This window comes from Nuphar pumila, chromosome 17 (genome assembly GCF_984573655.1).
Source record: "Nuphar pumila chromosome 17, dmNupPumi1.hap1.1, whole genome shotgun sequence".
NCBI lineage: Eukaryota > Viridiplantae > Streptophyta > Magnoliopsida > Nymphaeales > Nymphaeaceae > Nuphar > Nuphar pumila.
Window position 1 is genome coordinate 80,673,393 of NC_143265.1, and position 17,505 is coordinate 80,690,897.

Below are 17,505 nucleotides of genomic sequence, written 5' to 3' on the forward strand. Positions count from 1 at the left end.
TGAAAAATTGTGGGTCTTAGTCAGAACTCGGGTCGGGTCTGGGTCTGGTATAAAATTTCACAAACTATACCTGGGTTCATGCATTAATCAGACCTTTGGGTCCGGGTCTTAATCAAGTCTTATTATTTATCACCATACCCAGACCCTATATTGTTTGGTTGAGGTGTAAACCAGCCCCCCTGACACCCCTAATAAAAATGGTATAACAACATCTGTGATGCTACCATTTTCTCCACCCAAAGAGCTCCATGGGTTCAAGGCTTCAGCCAGACCCCAACACAAGAAATTCACAGCTCTAAAGCGACTACCAACCCCTACCTCACCACATGATCCACAAATATCCAGCACCAAGTCTTAAACAAAAAATGAGGACTTGGGGATATACCCAGCAGGGAATAATGGCCACTATCTTCATCCTGCCAAATGTATAACTTGTCGACCTCAAGGAAAGAGATTCACGCCACTATCTTCATCCTGCCAAATCGCAAGCATAGAAAGATCGAATTTGTCAACCTCATCTTAAAAAAAAAAAAAATGCTAATACTGTTATTGTCGGCAAAAAATAAATACGAATTGATTACTTTTAATAAATATAGGTGTCATGTTTTGATTGACACAAAATATTTTTTACTTATTTTTCATCGATTCAGAATGATTAGAATCTGTATCAGCCGATTCACACCTCTCTCTCTCTCCACATATCCAAAGCTCCAAAGACGTGGCTATTCCATCCTTTTGTGATTCTTTGCAACTACTCCACCACCAATCAGACACTAACACGTATGACAATCAAAGCACCACCACACCCATCTTTCTTATACTGTTGCTTCAGCTACCTTGCTGGAGAGAGAGAGAGAGAGAGAGTCACCAATTCTTTCTCTTTGATTTGGTTTCTTGTGCTTTTGATTCAAAAGTCTTGAGTCGAGTTCGTGTTTAGTTTTGCTTCACTTGGGCTGTGTCTAATGGCAGCTCAGGTTCTGTATCTCACCCCTCTTTTTCCCTCTGATCCACTCCACACCAGAAGCCAACTTTTCTTCGGGAACAAACCCGGAAAATTCGACCGGGTCCTCGGAAGGCGGAGAAGGATACATGCTTCTTCTTCTTCTTCATCAGTTATAGACCCTCCAAAGCTGGACTCTGCTCGAGATGGGCTCCAGCGTAACCAGATTCCTCCGAAGCTCCGGATCCTCATCGCCGGTGGAGGCATCGGCGGCCTCGTCTTTGCGCTCGCTGCTAAGCGGAAGGGATTCGATGTGGTGGTGTTTGAGCGGGACATGAGCGCGGTGAGAGGGGAGGGGAAGTACCGGGGGCCCATCCAGTTACAGAGCAATGCCTTGGCTGCGCTGGAGGCGATCGATCCCGATGTCGCCGAGGAGATCTTGAGGGAAGGATGTGTCACCGGCGATAGAATTAATGGCTTGGTTGATGGGGTCTCCGGAGAATGGTATTAAACTTCTCTTCCTTCTTCTCTTGGATCTTTTCTGTGTCCTTTTTCCTATGATTTAGCACGGTAAAGAATTGCTGATTCTGTTATGTGTTTGGATTCTTCTCCTTCAGGTACATCAAGTTTGATACCTTCACTCCGGCGGTGGAGCGAGGCCTTCCGGTGACGCGGGTCATAAGCAGAATGACCCTCCAGGAGATCCTGGCTCGCGGAGTCGGTGAAGACTTGATCATGAGCGATAGTAATGTTGTTGATTTTGTGGATGATGGTAATAAGGTGAGGTTTTCCCTGTTTTGGATATGGTGCTTCTCTATGTTCGTTGGTCATCTCTAACGAGGAACTGAGAATCCAATGGTCCATACGATGGGTTGACCTGAGATTCAAAATTGACTGTCCAGATGGGTAGTTGAAATTTTGGTGTGCTAGTTCTTCTGTTGAAGATTTGAAGATGGTGGGTTCTGTGTTCTTTGGCATGTGAGAATCAAGCGCTCAGATGGGGATTTATGGGGTCTCAGATAGGTTCAAGGGTTGACAGTTCAGTTGGACTGTGGTCTTGAAGATTTAAGTACGGTAGTTACATTGTTGAAGAGTTTAGACATCTATAACTAATGCCTAAATATGTGCTCTCCCTTGTTTTTTCTTTTTTTGTTAAATACCGATTGTGTCACAATTCCATTTAATGAGCTTTCGACCTGGCTGAACTCTGGGCAATGGTGAAGTGACTAGACCGCCACCCACAAAATGTCTGATGGCAGGTTGCAACAACCAAGAGGTTGAGCCCGGGCCTCCTACATGGGGTTTAGTGATGTTAGTTAGCCCTGGTCAGCGTTGGTGCTAACTGTCATTATGAATTCAATTGTGGCTTTTGAGAATGAATGGGTCGTACCTTAGAATCCTAGGGGATCTATATTAACAAAGTTGCTTCCAAGTAGCTTAGAAGTTAAAATCAAATACTGAGTCCAGGGGCATATTATCGGTATTCAAGTCTGTCAGTTAAATATGTGTGCAAGTTGGTAAGGAGACCAGCTTGATTAGAGAGCTTAGTCTTGGTTCTCTGCTTGGCTCAGCTTTAGTTGGTGTCAAGTTCCATTTAGTTTATCACATGTATGGTTAATGGAATTCAAAGCAGATTCCATGAAATTGAGAGTCTTGCATTTACCTATTTCCTTATCTCACGTGGCTTTCAAAACAGAATGCTCGACTCTTTGAAATACCTTTTTTCTGTTATCTGCGAAATATAAATGTGCCAAGTCCAAACGGAATTTCTTATTCCATGAGATGGGATGCTTCAAACTAGACACACTTCTTGGTGTTCTAAATGTCCAGTTGAATTACCTACTATTGGTGCATAGTTGGGCTAAATGACAAAATCTATTTTCGTGGACTTAGGTTACTGACACAAGTTGCTGATTGGTTGCACTGGTTGATGTTACAGAATAAGTCCAATTCAAGGACTAGCTGATACTAGTCTACTAAGGATTTTGTGCAACTGTTCAAGTTGCAACAAATTTATTATGGCCTCATATATTGCATATTAGGAATTATTTTATACTCCACAGGGGCTTGTGGCTTTACATTTTGGTAGAGCAATAGTGCTCATTATTTTTTTCACACTTTTTGTTCCTTTGATTTAGTTTCATTGATTTAATTTTTTTTTAAATTCAGGTGACAGTGATACTGGAGAATGGAAAACGTTATGATGGTGATGTTTTAGTTGGCGCTGATGGTATCTGGTCTAAGGTAGTGGAAATTATATAATTTTCAGAGCTTGTGGTTGATTAGCTTCATGGAGAATTGTTGACTTTTGATAACATAGGAAATAACATTACAGTTGGGAATAGGTGCGTAAGAACTTGTTTGGACATCAAGATGCAACGTTCTCTGGCTACACGTGCTACACGGGTATTGCAGATTTTGTGCCTCCTGATATCGAGTCAGTCGGGTGAGTTGTCCTCTGAAATATTGGTACCTCCGGTGCTCTTTGTTCCACAATTGAAAGAGTTTAAATGGATCTGCACTGACCTGGCGATCAGTTTTTGTTATGCAGATACCGTGTATTCTTGGGCCACAGACAGTATTTTGTTTCCTCAGATGTGGGTGCTGGAAAGATGCAGTGGTATGCATTTCACAATGAACCACCTGGTGGCACTGATACTCCCAATGGTAACATTCTTTCTATTTGAGATTTTCTTATATTTATGTTTGATGACAATATAGGCTGATTTTTGTTTTCTTGTCCTTCACATTCCTACTTTTCGTACAAACATAAGATCTTAATGAATCATAACATGTTAAATACAGAAAGTTTTATGGGTCGTATGATGACATAAAATGGATATGTTTGAGAAAAAGAATTACTGTCTCTATAATATACATTTCTTTAGAATCAGTTTTTTCTGGCAAGGACTAGCCTTTTGGTTGAGAGGATATGAGACTTTTTCATTCAAGTAAATAACTTGGATATTTTAAGTAAGTCTTAAAGTGATCTCTTAACAAAGGACTTGTTATGATAAGTCAGCTAGATGATGTTTCTTGTACATCACACATTTCAGACAAGTGCATTTTTGTGGGTCTGCTGTAATTTGTGTTTCGTGATTTATATCTAGTTCTACATATACTTTTTTCATGTATTATTTTGCTTTGCATGTATAAGTATCTGTTATGTAAAACTAACCAAATGTAAGGGGACCATAAGGTTAATATTATCCTTATTATGGGGTTGACATCAGATTGCGAAAAGCAAATATCATGCAAAAATATTGGATGTATCCCGACTTTTTTAGGATTTTCTAGATGACTACACTTTGTTAAATTTCTAGAGCTTGCAGCCCACAAAAGGGATGATATGTATATGCTTGGACTCTTGCACACTTTTTGCTATTGGACAACAAATTAATATTGCCAAGTTGATTTGGATTTTATTTCATTGATAGTTGATGCCATTCTTAACAAAGGTGAACAGTTTTCTGTTTTTTTTTTTTTCGGTTGCAGGTAAAAAGAAAAGGCTGCTTGAGATATTCGGGAATTGGTGTGACAAGGTTGTGGACTTGATCCTTGCAACCGATGAGGACATAATCCTTCGTCGTGACATATATGATAGATTTCCAGTTCTTTCTTGGACTAAGGGTCGTGTGGCCTTGCTTGGGGATTCTATTCATGCTATGCAGCCAAATATGGGACAGGGTGGTTGCATGGCTATTGAGGTATGATATGTTTTTATACATTTGTTATGCTCGCATTAGTCTTTTTGTTTCTTTATTTTTCTAAAGAACATAATAATTTGGAATTTGGATGCCATAATTAAGATTAATAAATACATAGTATATGGTACATGTCAGCATAAATCCCATTTGAACCTCACTCCACTGTTAAAATATGTATTATCGTCATTTGTAATCTCGTATATATTTATATTCATATATATATAGATGCATATACATATATATATGTATATGTATATCTATATATATATGAATATAAATATATATTCTTTATTCACCCAAAAGGGTATTTCTGTAAATTCCTGTTTTGCGCATATTCCACTTTGGAATATTGCTTGTAATTTTCCATTTTTATTTTTTATTTTTTCCTTTTTTCCTTTTTAATTTTCGGCTGCTGTGCCACATAGGGAGGCTCCCCAAAGAGTCGTTGGGGAGCCTCCAACGGTCACATATGTGACCGTTGGGGGCTCCCAACGACTCTCTTGGGAGCCCCCTTTGTGGCTCCTTTTCTTGCTTATAAATAGGGGCTCTCCCCTTTGTATTTACTTACTTCTTGAGGGAGCTTATGCTCCATTGTAATGGGGTTTTTACCCCTTCGCCATTATTCTTCAATGATATGCAACTTATGACTTTATGTCATATTTTTCCCTTTTTATGGGTTTTATGTGTTAGCACATTATGTGCTTATGTTGTTTCCCTTTAATGGGTATATTTGCACTTCACGTGCATAGATATGGGTTCATTATTGAACCCAATGTATTTCAAGTCACTTTCTAACATCCACATCCTGTCTTGAGTTTTCCTAGCTAAGCCTTAGATGGTCATATTTGATTGGCTTCTAATTGTTGTTGTTCTACCACTTGCCTTGGTTTTAATTGTCTTCTGCAAAAGATTGGGCATGCATAGTTATAAACTTTCAGGATAGTTATCAACTGTTCTACCACCTGACCATTGACTTTTTTAATTGTTGCAGGATAGTTATCAACCTGACCATTGACTTTTTTAATTCTTGCAGGATAGTTATCAACCTGCCTTGGTTTTAATTGTCATTGTTCTACCACCTGACCATTGACTTTTATAATTCTTGCAGGATAGTTATCAGCTTGCTTTAGAACTTGAAAAGGCTTGCAAGCAAAACATTGAATCCAATCAACCAGTTAACATTACACCTTCCTTAAAAAGGTAACATTTTCACCTTACAAAGACTGGAGTGAAGAATCATGCTTATGATTGAATAAATTGTTCATAATAGTAAGACTTCTGACAATGTCATATCCATGCTTTAGATTCAACATTACTCGTTCCAAAATTTTTGTCAGCGTTTCTTCTTAACCTGTTTCTTGTCTATAACTTAAGAGTTTGAATTGGCTGCACTGTCATATATTAGTCTAAATATGATTAGCTGATGCATGACTACTTTTAGGTACGAAGAAGCAAGGAGGGTGCGTGTTTCTATTATATATGGGATGGCACGTATGGCTGCAATAATGGCATCCACCTACAAGCCATATCTGGGAGTGGGGCTTGGACCATTATCTGTAAGAATGATGGTTGATAATTGTCAGCAAAAACTTTTGACATCTGATCACTTAATTGTATGGTATGTTCTTTTTTAGTTTTTGACAAATCTGCGAATACCTCATCCTGGAAGGGTGGGTGGGAGAATTTTCATGAAGCTCGGAATGCCATTAATGCTGAGCTGGGTATTGGGTGGTTATAGGTGAGACATTCATCTTCTCAGTTTCAGTGCTAAACATGCAACATGGAAAACAGTCTCAAAATATGCATACATGAAATGCAAATATTTTGTAGCGAGGCTACATATTGTTTACATGATAGTTTTTGAAATCTGCCAATAGAATAGCTAGATTCCTTTTGATAAAAGCAGTACACATTTGACTCCAACTGTGCACAGACTACTTTTGGGAAGACGGACAGAAATCTGTTGAATTTTGAAATGCACATCAGGATTTTTTTTTTCGGTGTATGTATTACCAGTTCTCTGATTATAAACTTATTTCTATTGCATTTTTAGTGCCATATCTAATTCAAAAGATCCTTGTTCTTCCCCTTCCCCTTAACCCCCCCCACCACCACCACCAAAACTTAGATGATGGATATTTAACTGCCTTTGCAGCCCAAAACTGGAAGGGAGGTTGTTAAGTTGTAGAATCTCTGACAAGGTATGTTGGTTATACAACCTTTAATCTTTTCAATTATGATTATGGGATTCTTTTTTTATTATCTAATTTCTTCTATAACATGTGGTTGATGAGGTAGGCAAGTGAAAATTTAACAAGGTGGTTTGAAGATGATGATGCTCTAGAGCGTGCACTTAATGGAGAGTATGATATCTGTTTATGTGGTCCTATTCCTGCAATTTTCATTTGTTTCAGATTAGGACTTTATTTTTTCCTGATATCTTTATGCTTGAATGCACAGATGGTATCTCTTTCCTTGTGGCAGTGAAGCTAATATTTCTCTGCAACCTATTCATCTTAGTAGAAATGAGCATGAACCTTGCATTATTGGGTATGTTTCCTTGAATCATCTTCATAGAAATTTTCAAGTGGATTAAAAATATTTTGCTGCCACTATGTGTATTTGTACATTGCAAAATGACAGTTAATTTCATTGCAGGAGTACTTTGCATGCTGATCAATCTGTCCTTTCGGTATCTGTACGGTCCCCACAGGTCAGTTTTCTCTTTCATTATTTCCCCAAAATGTCAAGTTGAACCAACTCATGAATATCAGCTCTAATTGAAGTGTTTGGTGAAGGATTAAGCTATTTCAATTCTTTTCTATTTGGAAACTTGATATTGTTCTAGAAACTAGTTTGGTTCCTCACTCTCAAGCTACAGGTTTGAAATGTGGGTCCGGTCTTTTTCTAAGGCAGGGCATAAGCCTTGTGGTGGTCCGAGGTGTAAGTCTTTATTTCCCTTTTAAAATATAAAATTGTGAAAAGTACAAAATTGATAAAAGAATTCAACTGCAAGTTTAAATGATTTGGTTCAAAGCAGGCCAACCATTAAGTCAACCTAGCTTAAATTATGACACAATTTACAAGCTTAACTGGTTTGATTCAAAGAAGGCCAACCATCAAGTCAACCAGGTTTAAACTATGGCACACTAGGGAAACATAAAACACAATCTCACACATGCACACACGTAACCTTGTATTCTCTCTCTCTCTCTGAAAATCAATCAATCAAGAACGTTATCACCAAAAGGATAAATGGAAAAAATGAGATGTCCTTCCGCCTTCGCGAGGTTTAGGGCTCATTTAAACACCACCTTTCTTAGAGGGGCGATGTTTCCTCGAGGTGACCATTTTTTAGATGTTTGTCAAGTTTATTCTGCCCTAGTAATGCTCACGGTCTTGCTTTATCTAAAGTGTGACCACACAGAAGACTATCTATTCATAAAAATTCACCATATAAAAATTCATTTGTATTCGGGAGATTTATATGCTTTGATCTTTTCCTTCAAGAAATTGGCATTTGCTGTTGTCTATGCTTGAGACCAATGCTATACAATGTGGGGTTTTAAACAGAAAATGGGTGTTTCCACATTTATTTATAACCGCATATGTTTTCCGCTTCCCAGTCCTGTTTTTTTATCTGGATCCTTTCAGATCCCTCTTTCAGATTGATAAATGCTGATGCTAAGTATGCCCTTGATATGAATCTTCCCAGATATGTAATAGAACTGTTGCTTTTATTGTTGCTAATCTTCTTTCCCATCCTCTTTCTGTGACTGCAAGAGTTAAGAAGCTTTACTTTTAGGGCCTATTTGGATTCGTGGAATTGTGGAGAATTAGAATCCAAATCACAATTCCACATTCTGCTGTTTGGTTTCAGTGGTCAGTGATGGAATGAGATTCTCATTCCCGTCCGTTATCAAGATTCAGATTCTCTGCTGAAACAAGAGAATGCAATTCTCCGCTTTCCTTTTTTTAATAAAACGTGCACAGATAGTCCGAGCCTCTCCCCTTCCCCATTCCCCCCCGCCGATTCTTCTCTTCCTTGCGGAGAACCCTAACTGAGAGAGACAGAGGTAGAAGAACGAGTAGCGGCCGGTGGCCAGAAAAGCAGTACCAGTAGTGTCCTTTTCCTTCTTTCTTTTCCCTTCCTTTCTCTCATGCTGTATTTATTGTTTCTCCTTTCTCCTCTTCTTTTTCTTCTTCTCTTTCCTCCCACTCTTCTCTCCCAGCAGTTATGAGAGGTAAACACTCATATCTCTCTCTCTGGTTCAGCCTAGTGGCTGGAGATGGCAACCGGAACCAGCGTGGTGCTCTCAGCAGCTGTCTCCCATTTCTGGCTTATCCTGGAACTGTAGGGCTCTCTTTGTCTCATACTGAGAATCAAACCATGCTGAGGTCTTACGGTAGGTGAGTTAGAAAAAACTAATCTTAGTGAAGTGCATGAGAAGGAAGCTAAGTATTCAGATCTCCATATGCAAACCATCTATTTGACTCTTTGTCACAGAGGGTCTAAGTTCTAGCATGAACCAGTTTGGTTGAGGTGGGGTGGGGGGTGTCGAACAACAAAGCTCAAATCGTGTGCACAGAAACCTGCACATCAACTGTGTTAGATTGCCTCAAAGAAACCAGCAAAAAGGAAGTATGCATAGTAGAGTTCAGACTTCAGGCTTGGGCTGGATCCAAGCATGAAATAGCAAAGGTAAAAGTGGAATTGAATTCTTTCTTCAAAACTGAATTCAAAGGAATTGGAATCCCATTCCAGATCGGTAAGATGATCCAAACAAAGGAATTTAAATCTTCATGAGTTCAATTCAAAGAATATACTTCCTAGAATTGAATTCCATCAGTTTCCCGAATCCAAACACACCCTTAAAGAGACTTGTAAATAAGATCCTACAAAGGAAAGCATCCCTTTGTCTCTTCACAATAATTTCTCTGAAAACAATCTATGGGCCTTTCTTCTTCCTGTTGAATAGGACTCCATACGGTCATGCTGATAGTTTGCCAATGATTCGTTATAAAAAATGTCTTTCCTCATAGCCCAATTGAATATCATGAAGAATATATATATATATATATATATATATATATATATATATATAATCTGAATGTAACTTCTAAAGTTTCATATGTTTATCCCTTCAGAATCCAATATAAATCTAAATGAGATCCTTCACCTATATGGTCTCCCCTTAAGCCCTTTAAACATGACCATCACATTGATCATGATCATAACCATATTTTCCATCTATTGTTAAAAGAACTTGGATATTTTAACGATGTCCATTTGGAGTTCATTAAAATTTTTGGTAGTTATTTGTCTTGGTCTTCTCTAAGATGCTATCTGGAGCATCACTTCTAGTAACTATCTGTTAATATGGAAGAGCCATGATTTTTGAGATAATGTGATAAATGTTAACTCCTTGAATGTAGATGACTAGTTGAAAGATAGGGACAAGCAGTACTACTACTGGATGTTAATAAATTATGCTGCAAAATTGCATGTGCAATCACAATGCTGTTGTATGATTCAACAATTTAGAGAGCAGATAAGCACTAAGAATGCCCATTCCACTTCAGATCAAAATGGGATGAGCATGTTCAATGTGCAAAGACCAAAACATCTTAGTGCTTATGAAAAGAACATTGAATTCCTTTTCAATAATCTATTGCATATTTTGCTTAATAAAGGACGTACCATTACCTCGCTATGACTATCATTTAACTTTCCCTGTTTTTTAGGTCTCTGAAAAGCATGCACGAATCACATGCAAAGATAATGCTTTCTACTTGACTGATTTGCGCAGTGAACATGGTACATGGATAATCGAGTAAGTAATAGAAGTAACAAAATCAAGTCTGCTTCTTCCACTTGATATCTTATTTACAGAGGACTTTTCCCTTGCAGTGTTGAAGGGAGGCGTTACCGGGTGCCACCAAAATTTCCTGTTCGGGTTCGGCCGTCTGATACCATACAATTCGGGTCTGACAAGAAGGTAGCGAAATATCACTATGACTTTATTGCATAAATAAGATATTTATGCTTTTCTTATTCCCAATCTTCATTCAGTGATGATGGTGTCAGCTAGAGTCTCATTGTTTTATGGTGGTGGTGGTGGCTGCGTTGGTTGCTCAACAACCTGATACACAATCATTGAAAAATAATTACATATGACGACCCTATGAGATCACTAGCAACCTGAGTCAAGAATAAGTCTGTACTGACGCTAGTGACAACTCCAGGTCCAGGTTTTAAAACCAGTTGGCTTGGATTCATATCACAATTTAAAACCTACTGAGGCTATAAGCAAACTGAGAAAATTTTTGGACTCTCAGGAGTCATGAGCCGGGAAAAATTTTCTTCTTTAGTAAATCCAGCATGGTCTTAGTCATAATGATCCTCCTATTTAACTACAAGCATTTTCTAAATGCAATCTTCTGACTGTGCAGGCCGTCTTTCGTGTAAAAGTACGGAGAGGTTTGCAGGAACAGAGCAAAAAGGAAAACCAAGTGGTGTTGAGCACAGCATGAGATAAGCTGGCAAGGTAAGGAGCAGCCAGTTTTGTTATGCAACGGGCTATTCCACATGCCATAATTCATGCATTATTGCGCTTGCTAGAACGAAACTGGAGCATTCAGGGGTCGGGAGAATATCTGCAAATCCATTTTTAACTCAACCCCATGATTTGTATATTGGTTGTTGAGTGGATGCTTGTTTTGCTTTTCTACAACCTGGGGGAGCCTGTAATATTTTTGTACAATACTTGTCCTAGGCAAAAATGTCTACCTTTATGGAAAGAGCTGAATGTGTCAAACCAAAATTGCAGAATATTCAAAAAGGATTTTTTTTGCCCTCTTTTAACTCTTCCATGTAAAACTCGCATGTCATCAGCATCCTATTTCCCAGCACTTTTTGAAGATTGGTTACATTTGTCCGAATAAATAGTTTTAATTATCTTCCCCATAACACTGAAATGGCAAAATTTGGTCTTCCCTGGATGTACTCTTTTAAGCTTAATGAGCTGCTAGCCTGCTTGTGGCTAGTCTCGCCAGTTATGCTACAAGTCACGAGCTGTGCTGTTCGTTTGCCCGAATATGCCCTGGCCTGGCATTACCTGATCCAACTAGGTCTGCAAATGGGTCAGACATAGGGATGGCAGTGGACCGGGGCGGGGGACAAGGTCTCCACCCCTGCCCTGTTTCAAAATCCAAACCTCCATCCCCGCACGGGGATGGATATTAACCTCCCCCGCCTCCATCCCTGTTTCATGTCTTTCATCCCCGGTCCAAATGGGGCGAGGAGGGGTGGAGCCCCATTTCGCCTTGGTCTATAGACATCCCTTAAAGGATTGGGGATGGGGCAAGGCGGGGATTGAGACGGGGCGGGGCGGGGGAAAGCGTAAGTCCATCCCCGCACGGGGATAGATTTTAACCTTCATCCCTGCCTCCATCCCCGTTTCATGCCCTTCATTCCTGGTCCAAACAGGGCAAGGCGGGGCGGGGGCAGGTTGTCCCCCGGTCCACTGCCATCCCTAGTCAGACATGGTCAGATATCCAATCTGAGTCCGAATATCATTTCTGGATTGCCATCCTTTAAGTAAAATCAGAATGTGCATTCAGATCAGAATCCATTTGCATTTTTACATGGAAATAGCTTGTTTTCTTCTATTTTTTTCAAAATCCAATATTATCACTTGCATTTCGGATTCAGATTGAATGTTACCTCATCATATCCAATTCAATCTGGATCTAATGTTTGCAAATGGGATTCAGATTCGAATCTATCAGTATCTAGATCAAATCTGACCAGTTTGCACCCTAGATCCAACATATGAACAGATCCTGCCTTGGGGTCCGGCCCCAAATATGAATCAAACTCAGGCCAAAGCTTGATAAGAACAGGGCCAGGCCTAGTCTTTCCCACAGGCTGAGCTGACCCTAACATATGTCCATCCTCACATAAAAGATTGCATGAAGTTCAATGTGTAAACTTCGAGCAAAACAAGATTTTATTTTCATGATGACATGGATCTCTTAAAAAAGATGTGACAACTTCACACTTGCAGTAGAAAATTGTGGGGACATGAGACCTTGGTAATGCATAAGTTGAGTTGGTTACTAAATGGAATCATCCTGGATAATCCTAAAAAGTAGGGTCTAGTGTGTAAAATGGGGGTTGATTTTCGCGAGGAAAGCAATTCTCACGTTTTTATTGCATTGTGGGGCTGCAAAAATGGCACGGTCGCCCACGCATTTCTGCAAAAAACTTCCATTTTCCTTGACATGAAAACGGGCTCTGAAGGACAGCGTCCAAATGATCACATACATATACCAAATTCTATTAGTATTGATAGTAAGCACTTGGGAATCACATAAAATGTGGCCAAGTTCTTGAACTCAAGAGCTTGCATGTTTGCTACTCGCATAGCCAAGCATGTCGTTCCACACAGGCTTCTTCTTCCTCGACGTCTACAGGCCCAACCATCATACACCACTCTCCCGGACACCTGCAACAACAATGCAGATCACCAAGATTTCGGACATCTCTTTCTCTTATGCAACACCATCCGACTCGTCAAGCAACTCCACGCCTTCCTCATCGTCTCTGACCGCTCCCGCAACGTCCTCTTCTCGACCAAACTCATGAATCTCTACGCCAACAATGGGGACGCATCCTGTAGAGGTTCGGAGGAGTTAACACATTGTGTATAACACATAGATGAAGGGATATCATCCCATACATGTCCCTGCCATTGCGTTGATGTGAGAGACGGGTGATCTCCTCAGCCGAACTACTCCTGTTGATGAGTACAGGCCTTCAAGCAGTGGGTGAGCAGAGACCGATCTCTGTAAGCCTTCAATTTCATGTAACACCATTGCTCATCATGTGGTGTATATATAGGTATCCAAAGGATACCTTCGAAGGGTCACCATGCATTATACCAAAAGGTATGGTGCATGAAAAGAGATATATACGAAGGGACATCTTATTTCCCAACATTCTCCCACTTGACCCGAGTATGTGAAAGTTCATGTGGATAGGTCTTAAGTCCACATTATCAGTCCAAATTTGTTGTTATGTTAAACTCTTAAACTTTATGAGCAAACTTGATGCATAGCCAACAAAAGAAAGAAAGAGAAAATCATATCTTTATTACCAAAATGTGATCACATAAAAGTTAGTGTACATGATTGCATGATTTTAAATAAGCTCATCCTCTTAACATGTTCGACATATAATCTCGGAGTCAAACTGTTAGTAAGATGATCAACTATCATTTTCTTAGTCCCTATGTTATCAATATACACCAAAAGATTCTCTGTCCTCTTTTTTACAACAAAATACTTCAACTCCATATGCTTACAAGATGTAGTGCTTTTGTTGTTATTGGAGAAGGACACAACGACTTCATTATCACAGAATATTTTCAGTGGTCTCCCAATGGATTCAACCACCTGAAGTCCTGAGATGAAGTCATGTGGTAGACTTTCTACTGTCAGGACAACCTCACAGATCTGCATCTGAATAGCCAATAACCTCAAGGTGGTCCGTCTTTCTGTAGGTTAACATATAATCCTTTGTCCCTTGCAGATAGCGCATGACTTTCTTAGCAGCCTTCCAGCGAGCAAGAGTAGGATTCAACTGAAATCTGTCAAGAACTCCGACTGCAATTTATATGTCAGGGTAAGTGCATGTCTGAGCATATTGCAAGCTGCCGACCACTGATGCATATGGTATTATGGTCATCTATCCTTTTTCTTCTTGAGTCTGTGGGCAGTCCTTAAGGCTCAATTTATCCTCTTTTAATATGAGTGTCGTAGTAGAAGCACAATGCTCCATCCCATATCTTTTGAGAATTTTATTAATATAAGTTTTTTGAGAGATACCTAGTACACTTTTAGACCTATTTCGACGGATCTCAATGCCGAGAACATAGGCAGCTTCTCCCAGGTCTTTCATTTCAAAATGAAAGGATAAAAACTGTTTGATTTCTGTCAGCATATCCCTATCGTTGGTTGCAGGTAAGATGTCATCCACATAAAGTACCAGAATTATGAACTTACTCCCACTTGTCTTGAGGTATACACATCGATCAACGATGTTTTCAGTGAATCCAAAAGTCAAAATGACTTTGGTGAACTTCATATACCATTGACGGGAGGCCTGTTTAAGTCCATATCTTCTGATGAATTTCTTATGCCAAGCATTGCCATGCTTGTGCACCCCGAGACTCAAGGCAATAGTCCCCTCATTTTCAATCCTGTTAGGCCCCGTCTCCCATTGGGGTTAGGCAGACCCCTACCAGTTATACAACCATACCATTTGGGGTTTGAACTTGCAACGTCCCAACACAAGGTGACGTGCACTAACTGCTCCTGCCAGACAAGCGGAGCCCACGTTGGTATCTCCCACTACAGATTTGAAGGGTGAAGAATCATTGTTCCCATGGTTTCATTTTCTTTGAACAAGTTGAGTGGGAACGTGGGCTATGCACACTTGACTTGGTGGGCATGCTTAAGGTGTTCAAGTTAAAAGACATTGTGCATCTCTTGCGGTGAGGCCGAAGCGAGCAAAAAACTGTCCTTGATGGGCAGGGGGGAGTACTCATGGAGTTTTACATTGCGGACACCGAAACAGGGCTGTGGTCAATGTGGCGCCGCTTGGCCCATAACTGGACATCCAAACCAAAGCGGTGGTATCACCCGTTGCCAAAAAAGAAAGTTGAGTGGGAACAAGTACTTGGGAAATTTACAGTCATCGGTGATCATCCATTTTTCTTTGAACTAGCAGTGCCTAACATGTTGGTTTCTGCAGTGAGTGGATATTCTCCAGTTAGAGAATACAATCAAGGAGGCAAAAGGGCTTCCTCTTGTACCTTGGATGAGTTTGGAGCAAGCAAAAGCTTAAGAGAAACTCAGACATTTCAAAAAGCAGTACATAAGATCTCTATTTGTTTTCTTCAACTCCAAGGAAGACCAATACCATCAAAACATGCACGCATGTTTCCTTTCTTGGACTTACACATAAAAGTACGGTGGATATTGGATCGGGAATCTGATTACCTGGCCTATAATGCACTGGGCTTTCCTTTGCAGTGAGGCAGGCCCATTAAGTGACCAGTCACCCGGTTCTCAGAGGGGTTTTTCCTCTCACACACATGCGCCCACACACACACGTGTGTATATATATATATATATATATATATATATATATATATATATATATATATATAGAGAGAGAGAGAGAGAGAGAGAGAGAGAGAGAGAGAGAGCTGCTCACACGTTAGGTGCTAAATGGGTGATACTTTTTTTGCAAATCCAACCATGTGGATGTGCTTGACGTGGTGAGCTTTCTAGGAATCAACCATTGGATTGTGTATTTTCGATGAAAAAAATGTCATTTTTGAATGTTTGAATATTTTTCAAGATTATGAGCCATTGATTTTAAAGCCTTAAAAAATATTGTTTATGCATCAAAATCGGATGATTCAAGAGCGGGTTCTTATAAAACCAAACATGTAGATCACATCGGTACGGTTAGATTTAAGAAAAAAGAAGAAAAAATTCATGAAAATTGTGGTTTACACATTAGTTCTCATATTCTAGTGACTCTCTCTCTTCCTATATATATACATATATATGTGTGTGTGTGTGTGAAAATGGAACTATTGGACACAGAGAACGTGCACTTGCTATTGAAGGGATGTACTATGCTCCTTGAGTGGTGTCTAATTGCACCTCCTTGCTTGTGGAGAAGCAGGTGCATGGTCATTACAGTTCCTGACTTTGGCAATATCATTATCAGGATAATGCATAACATATACACTAACCCCTTAACAGTCAATTAAGCAAAATAAAACCCAAAATTTGTCCAAATAAGTAGGATCGCTCTCACGCATGCTTCACTGGTTGGCTACAACATTATTTGGATCATACATTGCATGCTCTAACCATTTACAGATGAATTGTGCAACAAAATAAAGCTGACATGTCTAAATAGGATAGGTCGCTCTCGCCGATGCGTTAGTGGTCAACCTTGGGCTGGATCCAAACAATGCTAGTGCACCAGCAGGCTCAACATGTACGGTACACGCGTGGCGTGTCCGATCGAAAACGACCAATCTGGGTATACGGTCACTATCCATACAATGCTAGTAGTGGACTGCCAACAAGCACGATAATTCTACATGTTTGTGGGATAGCTCATGGGTGAGAAGACAAGCAAGCACCCAATTGCTCCAACTAGTGGGAGGGATTCCTCCAAGACTTATGACCCTGATAAGAACAAGCTGGGAAAGCCAGGCCAAGAAAAAGGATCAAAAACCTACAAAGATCATGATTTTGTGGGGTTTTGTGAAGCTTTGGTTGTGAAATATAGATTGCGAAAGGGGCTAGAGATGGTGAAGGCTCAAGGTGTGTACAGAAAAGGTGTTATTTTTTACACTATTTTAGCGTCAGAAAAAGAGATTTTTATGCATTTTTTGAGTCAAAAAATGTATTTTTTTTCTTGGGCTATTTTAACACCAGTGAAGGTCAGATTTCTTGTAGTGATGCAAACATGTACATGCATTTATTATGGAAGCGTTAGGAGAACTAAGGACAAGGTGTGGGCCCCATGTGTGGGTGTTGAGCTGCGGACCCAAGCTAGGGTATGTGCCCCAAGTAGGATTTTGGACATTGGTGCATTTAGGGGAAACTGTCCTAGTTGTCCATTAACTTAAATAAATGGATATATGGTGCAAATGAATACTTCCAACTCAATGTGGAGTTTTGGACAAGTGTGACAGCAACTTTTGGACTTGGCTGTGTTGATTTCCTAATCTATGTCGACCACTTTGAGTGCAAATTGCAGGC

The 17,505-nt window shown here is 39.9% G+C and overlaps 1 protein-coding gene across 1 annotated transcript; it reads left to right on the plus strand.

Annotated features, from left to right (window-relative positions):
• Positions 1-837: 837 nt before the first annotated feature.
• Positions 838-11,521, plus strand: ABA1 (zeaxanthin epoxidase (ZEP) (ABA1)). The gene is made up of 16 exons (XM_089993785.1): positions 838-1,444; positions 1,558-1,720; positions 3,110-3,184; positions 3,286-3,386; positions 3,492-3,607; positions 4,436-4,647; positions 5,756-5,847; positions 6,089-6,203; positions 6,282-6,385; positions 6,803-6,848; positions 6,946-7,010; positions 7,108-7,197; positions 7,306-7,360; positions 10,393-10,481; positions 10,559-10,646; positions 11,101-11,521. Exons 1-16 carry the CDS (start codon positions 963-965, stop codon positions 11,179-11,181), a joined length of 1,974 nt encoding a protein of 657 aa, XP_089849911.1. The 5' UTR covers positions 838-962; the 3' UTR covers positions 11,182-11,521.
• Positions 11,522-17,505: the final 5,984 nt, after the last annotated feature.